Here is a 21,476-nt window from a genome sequence, read left to right on the forward strand (position 1 = left end):
TAGAAAACGCTATTAGCCTAGTTTACAATAGTTTATTCGACCTCGGTTTACGCACCGAATGATCACTCCGTATGTACACCAATGTTTATAAGTTTGTGAAAAGTACAGTGAGATTATAAATTCGAATGTGAAATAGGTAAGTATCACATTTTATACAGTGGCAAAATCAAGGAATACTACAGCAAACTAACCTAATCTAACCTTCCAAAATATTAATGTTAATTATTATTTGATACGCTACCTATATACTGTTTACACGATTGGTGTAAACTAGTGTAAACTAGGCCATAAGATGTTTTATCGTGAAGATCTTTTGGTGATGCTTATTTGTTCTTCAATTTTTTACTTCTCCGCGGTCTCCCTCTTTCTCTCATCTATGTGTGTGTGTATTAAAAATCAATATAAGGAGATATATTTCGTGAAGCCAAATTATATCATGTATGTACCAGTCTAATTGTATAAGAATATATAAACTATATATAATTTCAAACAGTTTTGCGTGTATTTGTAATAAGTATATGTGGTGCAGGGCATTGTGTATGGCATTAAATTGAATATTAATTAATTGTATTTTTTATCATTAATTACATACATGATGACGATGATGATGATGACAAATATCAATAATGTTAAATTATTTGTGAGATTTTAGCAAAAGCTGAATTGAAAAGTTGCATTGAATTTATAAGTATAGAGAGAATATACATTTGTGTGATTGTCCAGAATATATTGATGTAAGTATATGTCAATGCGTATGATATGTTAATCCATATTTTTGCAAGTTTCATGGATTATATATGTTAGACTTTATGTTAAGAAAGTAGGGAAAATAAAAACTTTTTATACGCTTCTATAGAATTGTTAAAAATATGCAAGAAATTGGGACAGAATCGATTATGTTGACACTTGTAAAAGCTATTTTTGAGTGTGCAACAAAAAAAATAGAATTAGCGGTAATTATATAATAATACTATCACTTTGTTAGCGTGTTCGCTCTTATATTATATTAATATCATTACAATATGATTCATGATTTTAGGCGGCTTTGCCTTGATCCCTTATATCGAATCCTGAATTATCTCTAATCCTCACAACTGACGAAATGAACACAATAAACGATGTCTTTTTACGCAATATTGAATTTTGTCCTAAATGTTTACCGCAATCAGGTGATACGAGATACGAATAAGCTTTAAAAAAATACACCAATAACATCTTTTTAAAGATTTCTGAAATTGGTGTAATATTTGTTTTCCTTTTATGTGTGCAAATATGTGTGCCCTGGATCGTACATGCCTGGTCGCATTGACGATTTGAAATTAATTAATTATAATTTATAATCGCAAAACTTATCTTTATACTTTAGCATTTATTAACAAGAATTCAAAGACGAGTGTATGCATTAAAGAAACTTGGTACGACATATCCAGATTTGACCATGCAGTTTATAAGGCACTAAAGGTTTTGTCCTCCAGTCATTTTGATATTCGTATCGATATATCATTCGACATTCGTATTTATTTATAAGAAGAAGAATATTAATTTTCGAGATACATCTCTATATATACTCTATGAAAAATGTACTATTGGTTAGAAAAAAGAAAAAAATGTGTTAAAATCTTGTGCTGTGAATTAAAAGTCAAAATAAAACCTATAGACAGCACGCACATGCATCTAAAAGACATCGTAAAAACATCTTTAAGATGTTTTTTAGACACGTATGTCGATAAGTACAATAAATAATCTATTGTAAAAGAAAGGAGGTACGTGGTGTGTGTCTTTCTCTTAAGATACTTTTTAAATCATTTATTTATTTTTTATAGATTCTTGATAAACGTATCGATGTTCTTCACACGAGTCCTCGACGTAAACAGATCTCAATGACATCGGCTTTATTTCTGTGCCACATTAATTATTTTTTAGAGCATGTTTCACGCAGAATGTATTTTATGCCGGCGGAAGGGAGAAGCAAAGAATTACATTACAGAAAATTCTGGCATTGTCAGAAGAAATCTATTGAAGACGTTGCCAGTAATATACACACACATGCATATGTTATATATAATAATTTGTCTCATATAGAACAAAAATTACGACACAGAATTTTTATAATTATTCGTGTAACTGAATCGTCGGTGATAGGTGTTGGAAATTAATATTTTCCTTTTTTTCCGGAGGTTGATATATTATTAGGTCGGACGGCATCGTGTGTCTATCTGATGACCCGCCTATATAGCAAAAGTGAATGTGTCAAATCATGCAAACGTGTAGCTGAAAACAATTTATATATATTCATAATAATAAGAGAAATAATAATAATAAAATAATTTATGTATCGTTGCCACAAATATTGCGTAAACATCACGAATCGTACTTTGTCTATAGGATTCATATTTATGGTGCTTTTACAGCAAAGATATGTAAATTGTTTCCAATAATATTTGAACTGTATCAAAATAGACGCCTCCAGCCGTAAACTGTTGTTGGACAAATGTAATAAATATAGAATAAATAACCGTTGCTTGAAACAAATTCAATACTGTTGCTCGAGCATTTGCGGATGCAGTTTTACATATTTATATATGTAAATTTGCGCAAACGCTCGTCACACGAGTTTACGGACATATTTCGTAAATCTGACAGGCGTTTTATGCTATCTGGGCTGTGAATGATGTCCTTATAATTATGTGAAACATTGAATACATATATGAGATCAAAGATAAATACTGGCTCATATAAGATGTCGAATTAGTCGATATAAAAATAATAATATTATACTTTTTTTTGCCAACCGTCACTGTAAATATTCTCGTCCAGACAAGAAAATTTGTCGAGGACAGATTCCGCAAAGAACAGATAAGTTTTATCGGCTACGGAGAAAGGCTACAGATTTGGAATCGTACGACGGTGGATCCGACATATACGTATAACGTTGTTGGCGGAACGTCGGCATAAATATAACTAACGATAAGTTTGTTAACAAAATGTAACGACAGATCGGTGATAAAAATCAAACGGACAACTTTTACATATACACAATTTGTTACATAGTTTGACGCAGATTGACGGCAGAAATATATTTCACACTCACGCTTTGCTATCTCAGGGTGGAACAGAATCTGCGTTCGACAGATTCCGCTTGATTCTTGGACGATATAATATGGGATGGAAAATGTTTAGTAATTTTAAATTCCGAAACCCAGATAGCAAACTTGTCATATTTTGTGAAATATATGCGTAAACTTGTGACGAGTGTTTGCGCAAAAACTTAATTAACATGTAAAGCTGCGTTTGAGCAAATGCTCAGCAATAACAGCATTGAATTTGTTTTAAGCAAGGGCCGGCTTATTCAAAATATTCGTTATATTTTTGTAACAATATAGTTTATACACCCGGAGGTTCCATGCGGATAGTTTACATATTATTGATGGAAGCAATTTACATATTATTGTTGCTGCAAAAGCACCATAAATATGAATGTCTTCAGCAATACGATTGCGTGATTTTGCTGCACTCACGTTTTGCTATCTGAAAATAAGTGTAAACGTATTAATAAACTGCGTACAGTCGACATTTTCCCGCCTCTCTATTTTAAACTCGTCTAATATCAGGCCGAGTAATTCCTTAACATTTAATTCTTAATTTTGCTCATTAGTGAATTTGTTCAAACTTTAAAGTCCTGCGCATGATTACATAATTACATTATACGCGGAATAGCAATGCCATTCTGTGCACGGTCATTTTTTAATTCAATATACGCGTAGCCAAGTATTACAGCAAATCATGCACAAAGAGTACTGCAAGAGGAGCAATGCAAGAAGCGATATTAATTTATATAAGTTTATAATGGAGATTCAGAGCTACATGGTTCAGGGAATAGAATAAAGTTGAGGAGATGCAGAGGAGATTGAGTCTCGACGAAAATTTCGATTGTACATCGACGATTAAACTCGTAGGATAGAAATTAACTCATATACATACATATATAATTATAAAATATGTAATTTCTCTTTTCTCTCTTTTCTTTTCCCTTCTGGACATATTATATACTTGAAAGGATTTACTATGGATCTGGAGAGGCAACGAATTAATCATAGAAACACGCTCGAAGACATAGTCAAGCGATGTAGGAAAAATACAGTCGCTATCGATGGTATTGACAAAAGATGCAACGAATACGTCACAAATACAAAGTATCTCTACTCTCAAATCTCTTATTTATATTATATTCTACGCATCGCGGCCAAAAGTATTATACATATATATATATATATATATGTGATATATTACTATAATATATAATATTATTGTTACGTATTAAACAAATATATGTTAAGCACGGCGCGTACTTATATAGATACATATATAATAACGTGTGTTTGTCTTTGCGCTTTATTTTGATAGTACGAGATATGAGAAGAAACAAATTGCTGTATGGAAAGCGTGGGAATACGAGCGAAATGAACTGCAGGTAGCATTGGGAAATGTTACCGATGATCTCGAGTTCTTAAAAGACGTGAATACGAAATTAGAACAAACAATCCGTAAGCGAAAGTATGTGCGCATAAAATTTATAAATTAAACATATTTCTTTATTATACAAGGTATTGTTAAACGGATAAATTTGAAATATGAAAGGATTTAGGATCTCAAAACAAAAAAATTCCTCTGGAGGGGTATATGCTACTCGCAAACGTTTCGTTTAAGAGATATTGATTTCTGAAGTCACAGAACTATTAGGAATAAATAATTTTTAAATAATAAATGTAACTTTATTCTCTTTACCGCTAAGCAGCGTGATCAAAATTTATCGTAGTCAAAATTAAAACACCTATTCTCTTTTGATTACTAACTAAACGGTAATCGAAATTTCCAGTAATCAAAATTAAAATATAATTATTCTCTTTACCGCTTAACAGTAACGAGTGGCTGACTGAAATTGTGCGTCTGTTATTATTTATTTACACGCTTGCACTATCCACCGTTTTAACGATTGAAGGCACTTGATAACAGGCACTTAATAAACTTTTTGCTCGAGAACACCCCATGCGAAAAATCTATTGACGCGCGTTGAATCATTTTGAACAAAATATTTAATATTTAAATTTTGATTACCGTAAAGCAGTAAAGAGAATAATTATTTTAATTTTGATTACTGTTAAGCAATAAAAAGAATATTATTCTACGAATACAGAAAACGGGCTAACTAAGAACCAAGCGCGGTAAATGATGCGCGAAAGTTTTATTTTTATTTTATATATTTTCCAAACTTGACTGCGCGCCGACTAAATTTGTCAGACTTCGAAACACAGCTCCGCGGTTGGAGTAGTTTTAATATTATTCTATCGTTTAATATTATTCTAATTTTGATTACCGTAAAGCAGTAAAGAGGACGGATAAATCTACATTATTTCGAAATTATTCATTCTTAATAGTATTCTGTTTTCTGTATTTTTTCATTATGTAAAACTTCAGAAGTCAATATCTCTTAAACAAAGTTCGTTTTACTTGAACTTGAACGATGTTTGCGAGCATACCTCCAGAGGAAAATTTTTTTGTTTTGAGATCCTATAAATTCATATTTCAAGTTGGCCGTTTAACCCGGGAACACTCTGTATATGTATGCGTATTTATGTAATTTGTAATCGCGCGCGCATTATTATATATAGATTGACGACCGAATCAAAGTTATTGGCAATAATGATTAAGTACGATACAGAAATTGGCGGTAGATGTAAAACGTTGGAAGAGCTTAGCGAGGTATACAAATATAACGAGCTGGAGAAACACGATTCAGAGGTGACATTTTTCTGTATAATTCATGCAATTTACGCGCGCGCGGCGCATATGCAGACGCGACGAGCAGAAAAAGTGTATTGGCGCAGCAATTTAACTCCATTGCAGAAAGAGATGAAACGACAAGAGGAAGCATACCTTGTTTTTATTAAACGGAAAGAGAAAACTGGAATAACATATTTCTATAAATCTTTAGCTATGTTTGAACGAGCACACTCCGCGAGGATTATTCAACGTTGGTGGCGCAAGATTTTCTCGGATAGAGAAGGAAAGGAAGAAGTTGAGAAAGAAAAGAAAGTAATTCGCGTGTATTTTACATTGCATCAAAGTCATATTATGTATAGGGTTTACTTCAACGATTTATCACCGCGATTTCTTTTTACTCATTTTAATGAATGTCTCTAAAGTTTTACCAAATCTTGAAATTAGTAAAAAGAATTACAAGAAAAATTCGAAACATACATATTAGTATGTTTATTGATCCAATCTAATTTATTTACATTTCTTGTACAATGCTGGCTTTACAATAATTCCTTGCTTCTTTTATTTTAGGTACAACATTATTTTTAGTTACAATAATTAAATCTTGGTATGTATAATATCATATTATACATATACATATATCCATTATGCAAACATAGTATATGTTTCGAATACTATATTAAATAGAAGCATGCTATGCAATAAACGTAATTATATCTAAATATGCAGAGAACTTGGTTACGCGATCGTTATTGATGACATTATCGAAACAGGTAACTGAACGAATATATATGCAGATTTTTCAATTAAACTTTCTCTTTCAATCTCTCTCTCCTCATGTATATTTATATATATAATACTTATTTTATTGAGAACATTCCGTACTTGTGAAATTGGTACAAGGGTACACATTAACGAGAAATAAAGTTTGATTGAAAGCTACCGTTTTATAAACTAAAGTATTGTAATATAAATTGTAATGTAATTATTTGGTATAAATTTAACACTATTGCTTGAAACAATTGTGATTAAGGCTCCTGATCTCTCATCACAGCTATGTCGAATTCTTTCTTATTATATGCGATGAAGATAAGTTTATTTTTTTTGCATATTTGTCGTGTTCGATAGTACAGATGGGCCGCGAGATACACATTAAGATATATCGAAGACACCTTTTTCGGCTAATCACGGGCTAATAAATAATTTTAAATCTCCAACTGTCACGCGAATTGTTTTCGCTGGAAACAACCCAGACAGCACCATGTCTAAAAGACGTCTTATGTCCCGCTTTTGGACATGTGTGCTGTATGGGATAGAATATGATACGTCGGATCATGGAGTGTTGCACTTTCAAAGATCCCATGACGCCTGACGGTTGCGGATGGTTTCGCAGGCATCTACGTTGGTGAAGCGTCTCTTCATACAATTTTAATTGCATAAACTAGGGCTTCAAGTGTCTCCACAGATAAAAATCGAATGGATTTAGGTGGTTAGTTAGGCGAACGTGCAGGCCTGAAATGTAATCTTTCAATTATAACTCATAAACTAGACATTTTCAGACATTATGTGTATATGAAATTTTTTCTTGTTTATGTGTGGAGAACTCACTTCCAAAGTTTGTACAAGTATATCTGTATCACCCTGTATGCACACAAAGTATTTCTAAGTTCAGTGTTGAATTTAAAATCAATCATGTTATACACGTTATCCTTAAATGACATTCTCACAATCAGATGTCATAAATGTACGATACGAAAGAGTTTGCAACAAGATTTAAAAATAGGTATAAAAATTAAGTTTCATAAAAATTATTCACACGCGAATTTTTTACTGTTATTAACAATTACCAAAATACGCATTGCAAATGTGGGATCAATATAAATATACATACAAATGTACGATATTTTTTAAAATAAATTTGAGTCAATTCTTTCTCAGAAGTGCGTCTCTTTCTTAAATTTAATAATAAATATATGTCGATCATCACGATCAAGATTAAATTTTCATTAAAGAAGAGCATGCTTAATCTTTAGAAAGTTAAAAAGCAGGAGTTTATTAATTACACAACTTTGTAATTAAGCTTCCAACGAATAGCTGACTTAAAATTTATTAAAAAACGATACTCTTACGTTTTCTACATTATGTATAATTATATAGTCAATTATACAATTATATAGTATATTATAGTCAAATATTACATTATCTCAAGAACTTAACTGGCGGAGACGGGTGTGGTTGGATCACAAGATATCAATAACTATGTGCAAACATTCTAGAGAGAGAAGAAAAACATTATATCTTTCGTTATATATATTACCGAGTAATTTTACGTTTTACAATTAGTATAAGAATTCATATTTTTTATCAAGGCTTCATCTTATTTTACTTTTCGCTCATATATGTGCTAATCTTTTAAAAATTTTATTATAGGAACACACAAAACATAAAAAAAAATAATACTTTTCAAATTGGGAAAGTTTAAGTATAACGCATACCTCGATGTATAAGAAAATTGTAAAATACTATAGGTTCCTATATAGCGGAAGATCACTGTGTTAAATTACGTAGGAGAATGTCGGTCATTTGCCGCAACAATTTTAGGACATAATTCAACATCAAAGTTTTTCAGAAAATGAGTTGGAACATTTTAAGTTGTAAAAATTTTGTAATATTAGTCGCGGGATATTAAATGCGACTGGTAATGTAATACCTGATTGTAGGGGAATAAAAGTATCGTGTTAGCTCTTCGTTCAAAGATCCAAGGACTTGTTTATTTTGTTGCAAACAATTCGAAAATGATAATTTTTGTGTTATGTCGTTGCGTTGTAGCAAATGAGCGATACATACCTATATCGAGACCATTTAAATAAATATATAACGTAATAACGATTTACAGAATAATATACAGACTGTATATACAAAAAACGAAAAGGAGGAAAAGTTATAATGCTAAACCGATCACCGTCTATTTTATCAAGACAATCAATTTATGATCTATGTTAATGAGCTATTGTATAGAGATCCGGCACTATAAATATGAATTTAATGTTTACGATGGGTTTTCCACGTATTCAGTCTACCATCTGGTTGGTCCGGTGTCACTCGTAGCTGCATTGGCTCCTACGAATGGATTTGTGGCAGCCGCTACATAAAAATATCATATTAGTGATAAAAAATGACGGAAGGAGATATATTTAAAAAAACTATTTTTTATTCATTTCACTATCATCAGCATGTGTACTTGAGAAATAAAATTATATTTCCATTATAATATTTTTTTCTTGTTTATGCGGTGGAGAACTCATCCCCAAAGTTGTACAAGTATTTTCTGAATCACCCTGTATATATAGGGTGTGACTAAAATAAGGGGACAAACTTCAAAAACAACACACAGGTTTCAGTTATACTTCACACTTTTCTCAGGTAGTCTTTCTCTTTTGCAATGCAGCTGCGTTACCGGTCCGATAATTTATTCCGTATTCCGCGTCAAAAAAATCTTTTGGCTGCGGGCGCATTCACCGTCGAACAGGTGCGCGATGACTTCCTCATTACAGGTGTCCTAAAAACGTCCGTTCTAAAAACTTTCGGATCCTATCGAATTTCCAATTCTCTTTGGACCATTGAAAGAGTTATTAAGCTGCTGGTTTTGACAGCCATCCGTAATAGCCAAAAGATTTTTTTTACGCAGAATTCGGAAGTTGTCGGACCGATGGCGCGCAGTTACATTGCAAAAAGGCGGGAGACTACCTTGAAAAATGAGGTATATCTGAAACTTGTATGTTGTTTTCGCTTTCTTTGTAAACGATCAAATTATCATTTATATTTGAACACACTCCTCGTATATAATTTTTCTCTCGCAAATGCAATATCTAGTTTTTTGAAATAAAAACTCGGCTTCTCTATATAATAAGGGTGTGCGTTCCGATTCCCCACCTGGGTGCTGAAAATCTATAGCGCACGCGACATATACTATAGGATTTTAAGCACTCGGGTGGGGAATCCGAACGCAGCCTAAGCGGGGCAGATAAACAAAGAGAATAAAGTAACGTAAGATTATACGATTAAATAATGATTTGTATCTTGGTCTATTTTTAACGTTTAAAAGTAAATAAAAAAGAAATAATAAATTCATATGAAGTAAAATGTTGAGATGAGATACAGAGGATCGTATTACTTGTAAGAAAAATTTGGTATGCGCGTTGATTATAATTAAGTTTGATTATAATTTCTTAGGAATAAATTTGCGTTCTTTATAGTGATTAAAATACCTGTGTGCATCAGGTGTATCGTCTCGATACACATTTTAAATGCGATTTTTTGCTACTTGTTATCGATCACCCCCCAAAAACTTTTTTATTTGTGATTCTAGAAAAAAAATGCTTCAGACGTAAGTTGTTTGGTTTGAAGGGGGGGGGGGACGTATGATTCCCCAATGTGAGTCGTGTCATACATGTCGTCATTTTCAAGAAATTTTTAAGGAGACTAATTTCTTAAATGGAACTTGATTTTTTCCTTAAAATAAAAGTTGTAGATCTCGCCGAGACGTTTTCAAAACACTATGACGAAGCTCTCTTTCGTTGAGAATTTCCCGAGATATTTAAAATTTTGTTATAATATTTTTAATATAAAATATGAACTGTCTCGTAAAGTTTTCACTTTTCTCGATGACTTTACCTTCACACTTTTATACGTAGAGAATAATGAAAAGAATCGATTGCTGTAAAAAAAAAAACAGAAACAATTATTTTAAAAAATTCGATCGCATTTTGTAGACGCATTCAATTTTACAAAATTGCAAATGTAAAAATTATTATTATTCGCTTCCTTTCATTATTCTACGTATAAAAGTATATGAAGGTAAAGCCATCGAAAAGTGAATACTTTACCAGACGGTTCATATTTTATATTAAAAATATTATAACAAAATTTTAAATATCTCGGGAAATTCTTAACGAAAGAGAGTGTTCATCAGTGTTTTGAAAACGTCTCTCGACGAGATCTACAACTTTTATTTTAAAGAAAAAAAAATCAAGTTTCATTTAAGAAATTAGTCTCCTTAAAAATTTCTCGAAGATGACGATACGTATGACACACGACTCACATTGGAATCATACGTCCCCCCCCCCTTCAAACCAAACAACTTTCGTCCGATGCATTTTGCAAGTTTTTGGGGAATGATCGATTAAAATGGGACACCCTGTATATATCCTCTACACACACGCACGCGCGCGCATTTTTATGAAATTTCGAATCATTCAAAAGTTGTCTTATCAAACTTGTTTCATTAGAAAGATATTAAACACCAAAAGTACGCATATTATGAAAATTTTACCGATAGTAAAAATAAGAATGAAGGACTGGAAATAACAATAAGAAAATTATAGCGTGCAATCACGTAGCGTATATTTGTCTATAACAAAATAATATGATTCATATGAATTATTACACATTTACCCAAACATTTATACAACGTGCCAACTAAAATAATTCCAGTAAATTTTCTTAAAATAAATGTTATAAAATATAATCATGGTTGGAAAATCATACCATAAGTTATCGAATCTGAATATTGTAATATTTGAAACATCGAAATGCGTAAAAGTGCAAAGAAGGATGTGTGAGATATGTGATAATAATATAGCATAAAACTATATTATTTATATGTATATACATCAATCAATCAATCAGTTAATCATTCAATGAATCTATCTACCTATCTATCTTTATATAGATATAAATAGTTATATATATCTATATATATATACATATATATATACACAGAGTGTATCGAAAGGTAAGGTCAACCAACTAGGAAGTGAAAGAGGAGCCTGAGTAGAATAAAAAATATATATAAACTTTTGTCGTATTCGCTATGGTTTAGTAAATATAGCACTTCATACGTATAGTATGTTAGATTTTACATTTGCAATATAAACATAATATCTCTCATCATGTCTCTTCCATTCTTCGATGTAAAGCTTCAAACAAACCTGTTAAGATGTCTTCGTCGTGAAAATCGTATCTGATATTCTCTCTCAACTGCAGCAGCATTGCTACCATAAAGATAATACATATCGGGATAATCCTCGTTGCTAAATGTGTGTTTTCTTTCTGTGATCGCGACGTACGTAATTTCCTGTATACGAGTACTTGGTTCACTTTTCCACTTTTTCTTTTAGTATTGTTTGTCGTAGCGAACACAGTCATCTTTTAAATGAAACACAGAGACACGACGACAGCAGATATGGACAGATTATGGACGCGGTAAACACAATTACGTGGATCACAACATTACACATTCAGTGTTTAAAACATATTTAGCAACGAGGAATATTGCGATACGTATTATTCTTCTCTTCTTTCACCTTCTAGTTGGCTGACCTTACTTTTCGATACACCCTGTATATACGCACGAGGTCTGTTTAAAAAAAGATTCGGGAACTTTGTCTCGACAATTTTTGGGAGTTTACATACAACTCGATCACTTTTCTGCGTCTTGTTCAAAATATGTTCCTTCTCCCGTTGAGTACACCACTCCCAACACCGTTTCCATTTCCAGGAAGTAATCCTGGTACGTGTTTCTCGGAATCGCGCGCAAGCCCGTCTGCAAATTTTCCTTAAGAAATATCTTTCAGTGTTGAATTCTTTCAACATGGATTTCGTTTAAAAAAAAAATTCGCAAGAGCCAGGTCCAGAAAATGTTAGAGCCTGAACTGTAGAAAGACAATTTATGGCTCGCGACAATGTGCTCACAGACATGCGCTTCATCGCGACAAACGTGCTCACACAGACCCATCGCTGCTGATTCGTCTGCTTCTGCACCAAAACAAAGACGATTGTGTTTCCTCAGCCTCTCGAATCTCATGACCTGGTTTTCGCAGACTTTATCCTTTTTTTCAAAACTGAAATTCACATTGAAAGACCGAAGATTCAACACAATTGAATAGGATATCAAGGAAAATTCGCAGACGAACTTGCGCGCGATTCTAAAAAACGTGTACCAGGATTGTTTCCAGAAGTGGAAACGGTGTTGGGAGTGGTGTATCAACCGAAAAGGAACATATATGTCGAAGAAGACAAGACTGAATAAGTTGTAAGGTAGATATATTCTTTTATTAATTTTAGACTGAATTTACTTTAAAAGAAAATTTAAGATGTAGTTTCAAAGATAAATGATACAAAAAAATTGAAAAACTGCAATAAATGATGACATCTCTTGGCATTTTTGCCATGAAAGAAAGTAAATTTGTCATTAAAAAGACACGTCTATTGTATCGAAGGTATTGAAATATCAGAGATTTCTTTTTATTGATTTCCTGACTAATTTAGAGTCGATTTTTCCTAGCGAATATACATATCTATATATATATATATAGATATTCTTTCTTTGTATATTCATTTTGTAGTTTAGGGATTACGAATGTGTTATCATTAAGCGTATCCCTGTTTTTTTCGATACGTATATTTACGTTGTACATATATACTTCAATTGTGTATACAATTATGTAATATTCATCGTAAATTAGCTAATTAAAGTGTATATTCATGTGTTTTTGTTTACTACACGAATTATATGAAGAAAGTACGTATCGGCAAGTACGAAACTCTCATAAAATATTTAATATTATATTTCAATGGAAAAAAAAGTTTGCGTTTTCTCATTTTCTTTTCTCATTTTACTTTCTTATTATTAAGAACAGAGATCTCCGCTTGATGCGTGGAAGCACGTATTATTTTTTTTTAGTACAGTTTTAATAATTTCTATCTGCGATTGAAACCCAATGTGGGTAATTTTGCTCTATATGAAAAAAGTAACTAAGGAAGGATACCGCTTATCTATAATTATCGCCGAATTTTATATACATTTTTAAGCAATAAATCTATATTTATAACTGAATTTTAAGTAACCATCTCTTAATTATATAAGAAACATTGGCATAATTTAAAAAAAATTGCTCGAGCATCTTTGTTAATGTCTTCTTCAATGCATACTCACCGGCAGGAATGCCGGGACACACACACACACACACACACATATATATATATATATATATACCATTTGACATGTGTGTATATATATATACACACACATGTCAAATACATATCGAAATATTCGAAATGTCCAGGCACACCTGTCAGTCAGAGTGTACTAAAATCGCTATCGATGTGAAAAAGTGATAAAATATATTAATTAACAAAAAGAGTGGGCGAGAAGAAACAGAATGAATGAATTTGGACGAGAAACGTGAATTGGATGATCAATGACAATATGCAAAAGATAAAACTTGTAATATGCACTCGCTACTATATTCAAGAACTTGTAATACCAGTGGTATAAATCACACGTTCACCGCCGCTGTTTAGGTTCGTGCTTTCGTTAGCTGTCGACGTTGGTGCCGCTGATCCTGGTGCAGGCATGGCAAATATTGGTTGCTGTGTATTAGATGTATTTTGTGATCCACCACTTTGAGGTTGAGCTGTCACAGCATCATCATCGCTTTCGTCTTCCTGTGAAAGTACATTTTGGAAAATATAATATTAGACCATTTATTTGCAGAAAAGTAGCTGTTTGAAATATACTTTAATGATTAATTAATTTGAAATATACATTTTTAGCTGCACAAATAATAAGAATTTATTATTCATTTTTTTATCTTGTGAGAAATAATAACATTTCTCGTTTTTCTTTTTTTGTAATTGTATAAAGAATAAAGAATTTTATATCTGAAATCATTTAAATTGACATTCTGTGAAATTTTTCTCTAATTTTGTTTTTATACATATATATGATATTTTACATTTTTTAATATTATTTCGATTTTTGAATAATTTTATTTCTATCTGTGCAGTATTTTTCATTTTTATATTCATACCAAGTCAACCTTTACATTATAATTACTTTTTATAATTTTAACTGTATTTGCTTGAGTGACATGTTTGAGGTATATTTGTGAGAGGATTGTAATAAGGAAATGTGGATTTCACAATTAAAAAAATATAGATTTCATCAATTATTAATTTAAAACTTTCAAACTATATAGTAAAACTTGATCCTAGAGTTGAAGAAATGGACAGTATGAAAGAAAGACAGAGAAAGCAACATGGATCAATCACAGTCGATTATTCTTAAATTGTAAAAATCCCATTAGTCAACAGCTTACTGCTTACGTCTTACCGTATACTCTTACGGCTATTGTAAACGGTCCTTAAAATTTTCTCATTTGGAGGCATTTGTTCGCATTCTCTCTCTCTCTCTCTCTCTCTCTCTCTCTCTCTCTCTCTCTCTCTCTCTCTCTCTCTCTGTTTTCTAATGAAGGACCCCGCACAAAACCAATGGAAAAGTGGCTCCAGTCAAATTGGCTCAAGTTTTAGTACGATGAAGTACAGACTGACCCGATCAAAAGTCTCAATGGCTGCAAGTTCAGAAAATGAACAGTTTCTGAGATACTTGGTCTCTCAAATGGTCATGAATGAAAAATCCCAATAAATGCATGTATATCTTCAAACATGCTGACCATCCTAAAACTGTCTGATCCATATCGGAAGAACCTTCAGACGTGTTGCAAAGCTTTGAAAATAGGGCTTTTTTATTTCAAAACTTGAGCCAATTTGACTGGGGCTACTTTTTCCGTGGTTTTGCGCGGGATCCTTTATGTTTGGGATAAAATATCTCTCCTGGTTTTTTTTCATGAATAATATGTGATATAATTTCTTGATCTCAAATAGTAAGGGAACGGCCGTATTGAAACAAAAATAAATGCAAGATATATCGACACTTTATTGAAAGAATGAGAAATATTACGTTTTACAAGAGATTTAGATCTTTACGTATTAAAAAGATCAAATAACGGTTTAAAATGTTAATAGTTGTGATGCAAAAAATTATACAAATCATCAATCACGCGCAATTTTATATATAGGTATATATATATAGATAAAATAAAATTTAATAACAATAAATCCATCTAAGAAATTGCCATGTACAATAACTACAGATACATCATGCATTTGTGCGGAATGGGCGCTACAATAATTCATCTTTTACATGGTTTATTAAAGAAAAATAGCAGTGCGCGCGAATATTATGATAAAATATGATTAAGGAAGGCTACTATTGTGCTTTGCGCAAGATCTGTGCGAAATCGTTCCGACATAATCGTTCGAACAACAAAAATAGAAAGCAATATTTACGATTAACTATAGCAAAAAGAAAGAAAGGTAACTCAAATCTCGAGCATTATGAAAACTTACCTTGCCAAAACCTCGCGGTTGATTTGTCACAACAGCCTCTGGATTCAGGTTCCGCTATAATACAATAATAACATAAACAAAACCGCTAAACTATGTAAGACTTTCTGTAAAACGAAACATAATTTAACATGCGTGACAACAAGGATTCATGCACTTTTAGTTGCTATTTCAAGTAACAGATATACAGCGATCTATATTGAATTTGTTGAATAAATAGATAATTGTATACGAAAATAAGAGATGAATAATGTTAAAGTTAGATTTATGTAATCTTGTATGCAAAAAATATTTTTAATTAAAAAGCGCAAGAAATTTCGTTTGACGCCATCTATAAGAACAATGTCTTGATTCATCAGTTGTGTGTCGATACGAATATATTTATAGAGACAACTATCAATGTATAAAGCCCAGGCTCATGTTTGCATGTACATACGTATAATCATGATATAACGGAAAAGGGAATGATTGTGAAAAAATGTAGAAAAATATTGACTAAAGAAATTTAAATAAAGTAATTTAAGTTCCAAGAAAAGTTGAGTATAAAATTACCTTTATTTCTTCAATAGAACGTTGTATCTTTTAACACATATTTCGATAGCCGCGAATGAGACAACTCGCTGGTCAGTATAAAGTCCCGTAAGTCAAAGCAAATTGTCATTTATCAAGATTACAAAAGCGTATAGATATATCATTCATTTCTCTATGCTTAAAGTTATTTTTATAAACAATAACGGCCTTTTACAAGATTTTATTCTACATTTTTTCACGAAGAAACTTTTTTGATTGTACTACTAGTTCAGAAACATCCCCTTCTGTGCGTGCGTGCGGGTGTGCCTAATATTAAAAATTAAATTGTTACAAGTTAAAACTTTCAAGAGCTGTGCCCAAGCTGATATAAAGCGTTTATACAGTGTCTATAAAAAGATAACAAATACAATACTTGCAATTTTTAGATGAATACAAACTTTTATGCATACGTCGATCATATGTAAGTTGCGTGAACTCCTTAAATCGCTTGTTTTCGCAATTAGATATTTACTAAGATATTCTTTCCTCGCTGACATGCTTTCCAACTATGTGCCAGAAATTTATGCATAAATTATAAAAGAGAGTTTAAAGTTTATATCTTAATATTTTTCCAATTCAGCCATATATTTGTGTCTACGTGCGTGCATTGCATTTAGTTGGATTAATATTAATGGCATTTAATTGTATTGCTGAGTTTAGATGTTCATTGTTATATAGTATACAGGATTTATAACAAGCCTGTTCAAGTTCGTCGAACGAGAGAATCCGTTATGCCTATACCCGCAATCGTTCACACGTCATCGTAAGTCTTTCTACCGATGCAACTAACCGATCTTACAATTAGTGTGCGCGATACGACGCCTCCATATGATAATCTATGATTAATATTAACGTCTGTTTCTTAATTGCTTCTTCTCCATTTTTCGCTCAGCGAGACAGCGAGAAACGTTTTGCGAGCAAAAACTTGGACAGGCCTAATTTAAGATAACTCGCTAAACGGATAGTGTCTTCCGTCGACCAACTAAAGATAAGATTACAGATGCTACGGCAGGAGATCTCAATGACGGCATATTGATAATTTTTTGCCTTAAAGTAACTGTCGATAGAATATTTTAAAGCAGGGAAAAAGTGTAGATATCAATGCTTATTTCCTTAATTACATCCAAAATCTTTTCATTTTTCACTTAAGATGTATTATATTAATTTTTATAATATATCGAAAAAGAAATTACATTCTATCGGTCGTATACAAAGAAAATCCAAGTTCACGCCAAAGAATTCATAGAGTTGACGGAGAAAGAATGGATATTTGAAACATTAGCTCTTCATTGATGGTAAACGGAAGGTTTAAAAAATTATAGCGGTGATTAATGGACTACAAAATGCTAAATCTATATAGTCGGGACAACATACATTTTTAGCCTTTCCATGTAAGTTAGCGTAGAAGTAATCGTTTACTTTTTCATGCAGCGTAGATTATAAACATTTTAGCAATGTATTAATTGACCGCATAAAAGTCAAGCTTTTATTATTATACATGTAACATGCACTGTACGAGGGCAAGTTAAATTTAAAATTCAAGTCCAAGTGGGTATAATATGTAGTATATTATAACGTGTCGTTATATCTTTGCCTAATTTCTTGTACTACTAGGCAACGAAAGAAAACAGGAGTGTCAAAGAAAGATGTATGTAAAAGGAAGTGATACCAGAGGTTGCATATGGAAAAAAGTACGAAAAAAAAGTAGAAACATAATACGTAACCTTTCTCATAATTTGCATATAATCATATCAAATGTGTTTTTTTCATTCGTAGAAAGAGCTTATACCATAGATTATATCAACGGTATTCTTGGGACTTAAAATATATCTCTGTTGCTAAAGTACATATATTTTTGGACAGTGTGATTCAAGTTTAGAATTAGTTGGGATATCAAAGATTGGTAATAATGAATTTTCAAAAAGCCAATGGAAATAAGAAGAAAAATAGAAAGTTCTCGAGTCGGCTTGGTACGACAATTAATAGATAAACATTTTCTTACGCTTACGTTACTCTTTTACATTTGCTAATGTTAACCTCTTTTTTTTACTGTTTACCCATATAATATATCGTTACGTATATTATGTATTTAACTTATTCATTTCTGCTTAGTTTTAATATTTGTACAAAATCTATCACAAAAAAATAATAAGAATATGAACATTTTTACCTGTAAATTATGATATGCACCGCTATCTTCAGGAGGAGCTGGTTTGCATTTACCGCAACAGAAATAGCAACAGCAGCAACAACAGCAGCAACAATAACAACCAGTAATTAGTCCACAAATTATGAACAGTGCCTGTAAAAAAAACCAATATTCTTAGACTATAGTGTCAATGTTTACTTATTAAAGTTAATAATATATCAGTTTTTCAATGAGATTGGCATAGTATATACAAAAATGTATTTGCAATAATTATCTTAAATGTTGGATTGCTTCATGCACTTAATATTTTACATATTTATTTAAAAATGTATATAAGTTACATATAAACCGCTTAAATAAATATAAATATACATATATATCTATATATATATTTAAATATTGAACATGAAATATAATTATTATGTCACAAAAAACATAATACAAAAAATGTTTTAGAAAAACATCGGTCAAAGTAATTTATGCGTTTACCTTGCACCATCCAGAGGTAACAACAAAATAGGCGTTAACATTTTCTTCTCCAAATTGCTCTGCGACGTATAAACCAAGAGATCCATAGTTATCATATATATTACGTTTCGTTAGATCTGTCAGTATAGCGTGTGCCCTATTTATTTCTTTAAACTGTAAATATTCAATTACAAGATATTATATTTTTGTAAGAGATATAAATAAAGGTTATCAATATTGTGTAAAAAAACTATGAAAGAAAAACATTTGCGCAATATATTTGAGTTCGTAAAAATTTCTTTCTCAAGAAAGCTTAAAGAGTTATAATGCTATTCAAGTTATAAAAATTAATCATTTTTAGAAACATTATAAATTATAAATTAAAGTAACCTTTTCAGCTGCCTCTGGATTGTTAGGATTTTTGTCAGGATGATATTTCAGGGCCAGTTTTCTATACGTCTTTTTAATTTCTTCTGAAGTAGCAGTTTTCGGAACTTCCAAAGTCTGATAGAGGGAGTCCCCTGCTGTACTGAAGAATAAATAGACATAAGTGAAGAAATTAATCAAGAAATCTTTAATAAGTTAAGTTGCGTAACACGATCAATCTATTGTTAATCAGTATTACAAAACCATTCATCTATATCATTAATATTGCGGAAAGCGGGATCTCAAATCGACAACTTCTTAGATAGGCAAATCAGTCAGAAACAGATTTTGCTAAGTATCTGTTATAAATTTTATTGACAATATATTAATAGCAGAAAGATAATAGAATCTGCTAGCGAAATATGACGACACATTTATTGCAGCAACCATACGGAATCTGTAAGTTTGTAACTATTTAAATGATCTATTCTGTTTAAATGGATAAGCCAATGAGATTCTGCTTGATATCTGCTTAATAGTAACAAAAATGCAATTAACGCAGACTCAGTTAAGGGGTATTGACTGTAATATTTTACTCCAATCTGTTGGAAAAAACTGCCAGTATACCGCTACATTTTCCTTAGTTTTAAAATGGCTAATAATGTCGGACTACTGTTCAAAATTATTTGTATTTTTACATTTACGTTACAATGAGTATTATTCTGAATATAAATAACGGTTGATAAGGTGAATAGGAAGAAAATAATGTTAAAAAGCGAAAGAATCATGACACATAATTATTTAGATTGTCGTACAAAAATATCGCAAATATTACAGAATAACCTATCAAATGTTCAATTAGACAGAGATTTACGAAACACCTTTATATTCGGATATTTCATGCTGTAACGTGTGCTCTTGAAGATTTGCGTGAATTTCTATTACGCCCAAGTAATGTACGTTATCTCTTTATATCTATAAAATCTCTATATTTTACGCAAGTAGATATGTGGATATCAACCGGCGAAAAGATAAAGAAAATAGTCATGAGGGTTATTTCGAGATGTCATCGTTAATTAATCCGTTTTCAAAAGAAACAAGTATATCGATGATTAATTAATTGAATAGTTTAACAGAGCAATTGTGCCTGTTAAAACCAATAAGGTGTGCAAAAAGGTAGATGACAGCGCATAGTCGCAGTGTTGGGCGTCTTCAATGTCGCGACATATTTTCTACTTACGACATTTTTCTCCTGTCCATGGCGAACCAAGTTCCGTGGATCGGTCAATTTCACACGCGAATTATCCAAACGATAAAGTTTGTCCTCGATCGATTTTTCTCAATGATACTATACGAACATTTCCTTCGATGTATCGTATGAAAATGCGCGCATTCTTTCAGCAGAAGTGTTCCGGAGCACCATCAGCAGCATACGAAAGGTTCGATTCAATATTTTAGTTCCGCTAGTTAACGCATATGCGCCAAAGTGGCGCTAAGAAATTAGACATATTCGTTTCAACTGCATAATCCCTAGCACACTTCACTAGTAACTAAAGGGCCGGTTCACTATCTCCGATTAAAGCCCCTTGCACAATGCCAGGCAACAGGCAATAGGAACAGGAAATAACCAAAAAATCGTTAATTACAACCTAAAAAATTCGAATGCTATGATTGGTTGGCAACAGGCAATAGGTACAGAATTTCGAACGTGACGGAAACTCTGTGTCTATTGCCTGTGTCACTGTTTATTCTGCATTTATACATGATTTCTGATTTCTATTCCCTGTTCCTATGCTTGTTGCCTGGCATTGTGCAAGGGGCTTAACTGTAACCTTCGATTAAACTCACTCTTCGTCTCTTTCTAAAGGTGCGTTTTCACTCATGTCGAGATGTAGGC

The 21,476-nt window shown here is 32.0% G+C and overlaps 2 protein-coding genes across 3 annotated transcripts; one reads left to right on the forward strand and one right to left on the reverse strand.

Annotated features, from left to right (window-relative positions):
* Positions 1-1,057: 1,057 nt before the first annotated feature.
* On the forward strand, positions 1,058-6,395 carry LOC139773063 (uncharacterized; the record flags this gene model as incomplete). The annotated part of the gene is made up of 6 exons (XM_071707280.1): positions 1,058-1,169; positions 1,367-1,461; positions 1,824-2,031; positions 4,058-4,193; positions 4,405-4,554; positions 5,670-6,395. Coding segments are annotated over 6 exons (1,233 nt in total), but the record flags the coding sequence as incomplete, so codon positions are not given.
* LOC139773061 (dnaJ homolog subfamily C member 5) lies at positions 6,256-21,028 on the reverse strand. Of its 2 annotated transcripts, XM_071707276.1 has the most exons (7): positions 20,820-21,028; positions 19,604-19,742; positions 19,235-19,387; positions 18,767-18,898; positions 16,030-16,083; positions 14,106-14,286; positions 6,256-8,922 (listed from the first exon to the last, which is right to left on the reverse strand). In XM_071707276.1, exons 1-7 carry the CDS (start codon positions 20,837-20,839, stop codon positions 8,855-8,857), a joined length of 747 nt encoding a protein of 248 aa, XP_071563377.1. In that variant the 5' UTR covers positions 20,840-21,028; the 3' UTR covers positions 6,256-8,854. The 2 variants fall into 2 exon arrangements, with proteins under 2 accessions (XP_071563377.1, XP_071563378.1); XM_071707277.1 differs by lacking the exon at positions 16,030-16,083.
* Positions 21,029-21,476: the final 448 nt, after the last annotated feature.

Source organism: Temnothorax nylanderi, unplaced genomic scaffold (assembly GCF_030848795.1).
Source record: "Temnothorax nylanderi isolate EJ_2023f unplaced genomic scaffold, tnyl_v1.0 TNYL_tig0056_pilon, whole genome shotgun sequence".
Lineage (NCBI taxonomy): Eukaryota > Metazoa > Arthropoda > Insecta > Hymenoptera > Formicidae > Temnothorax > Temnothorax nylanderi.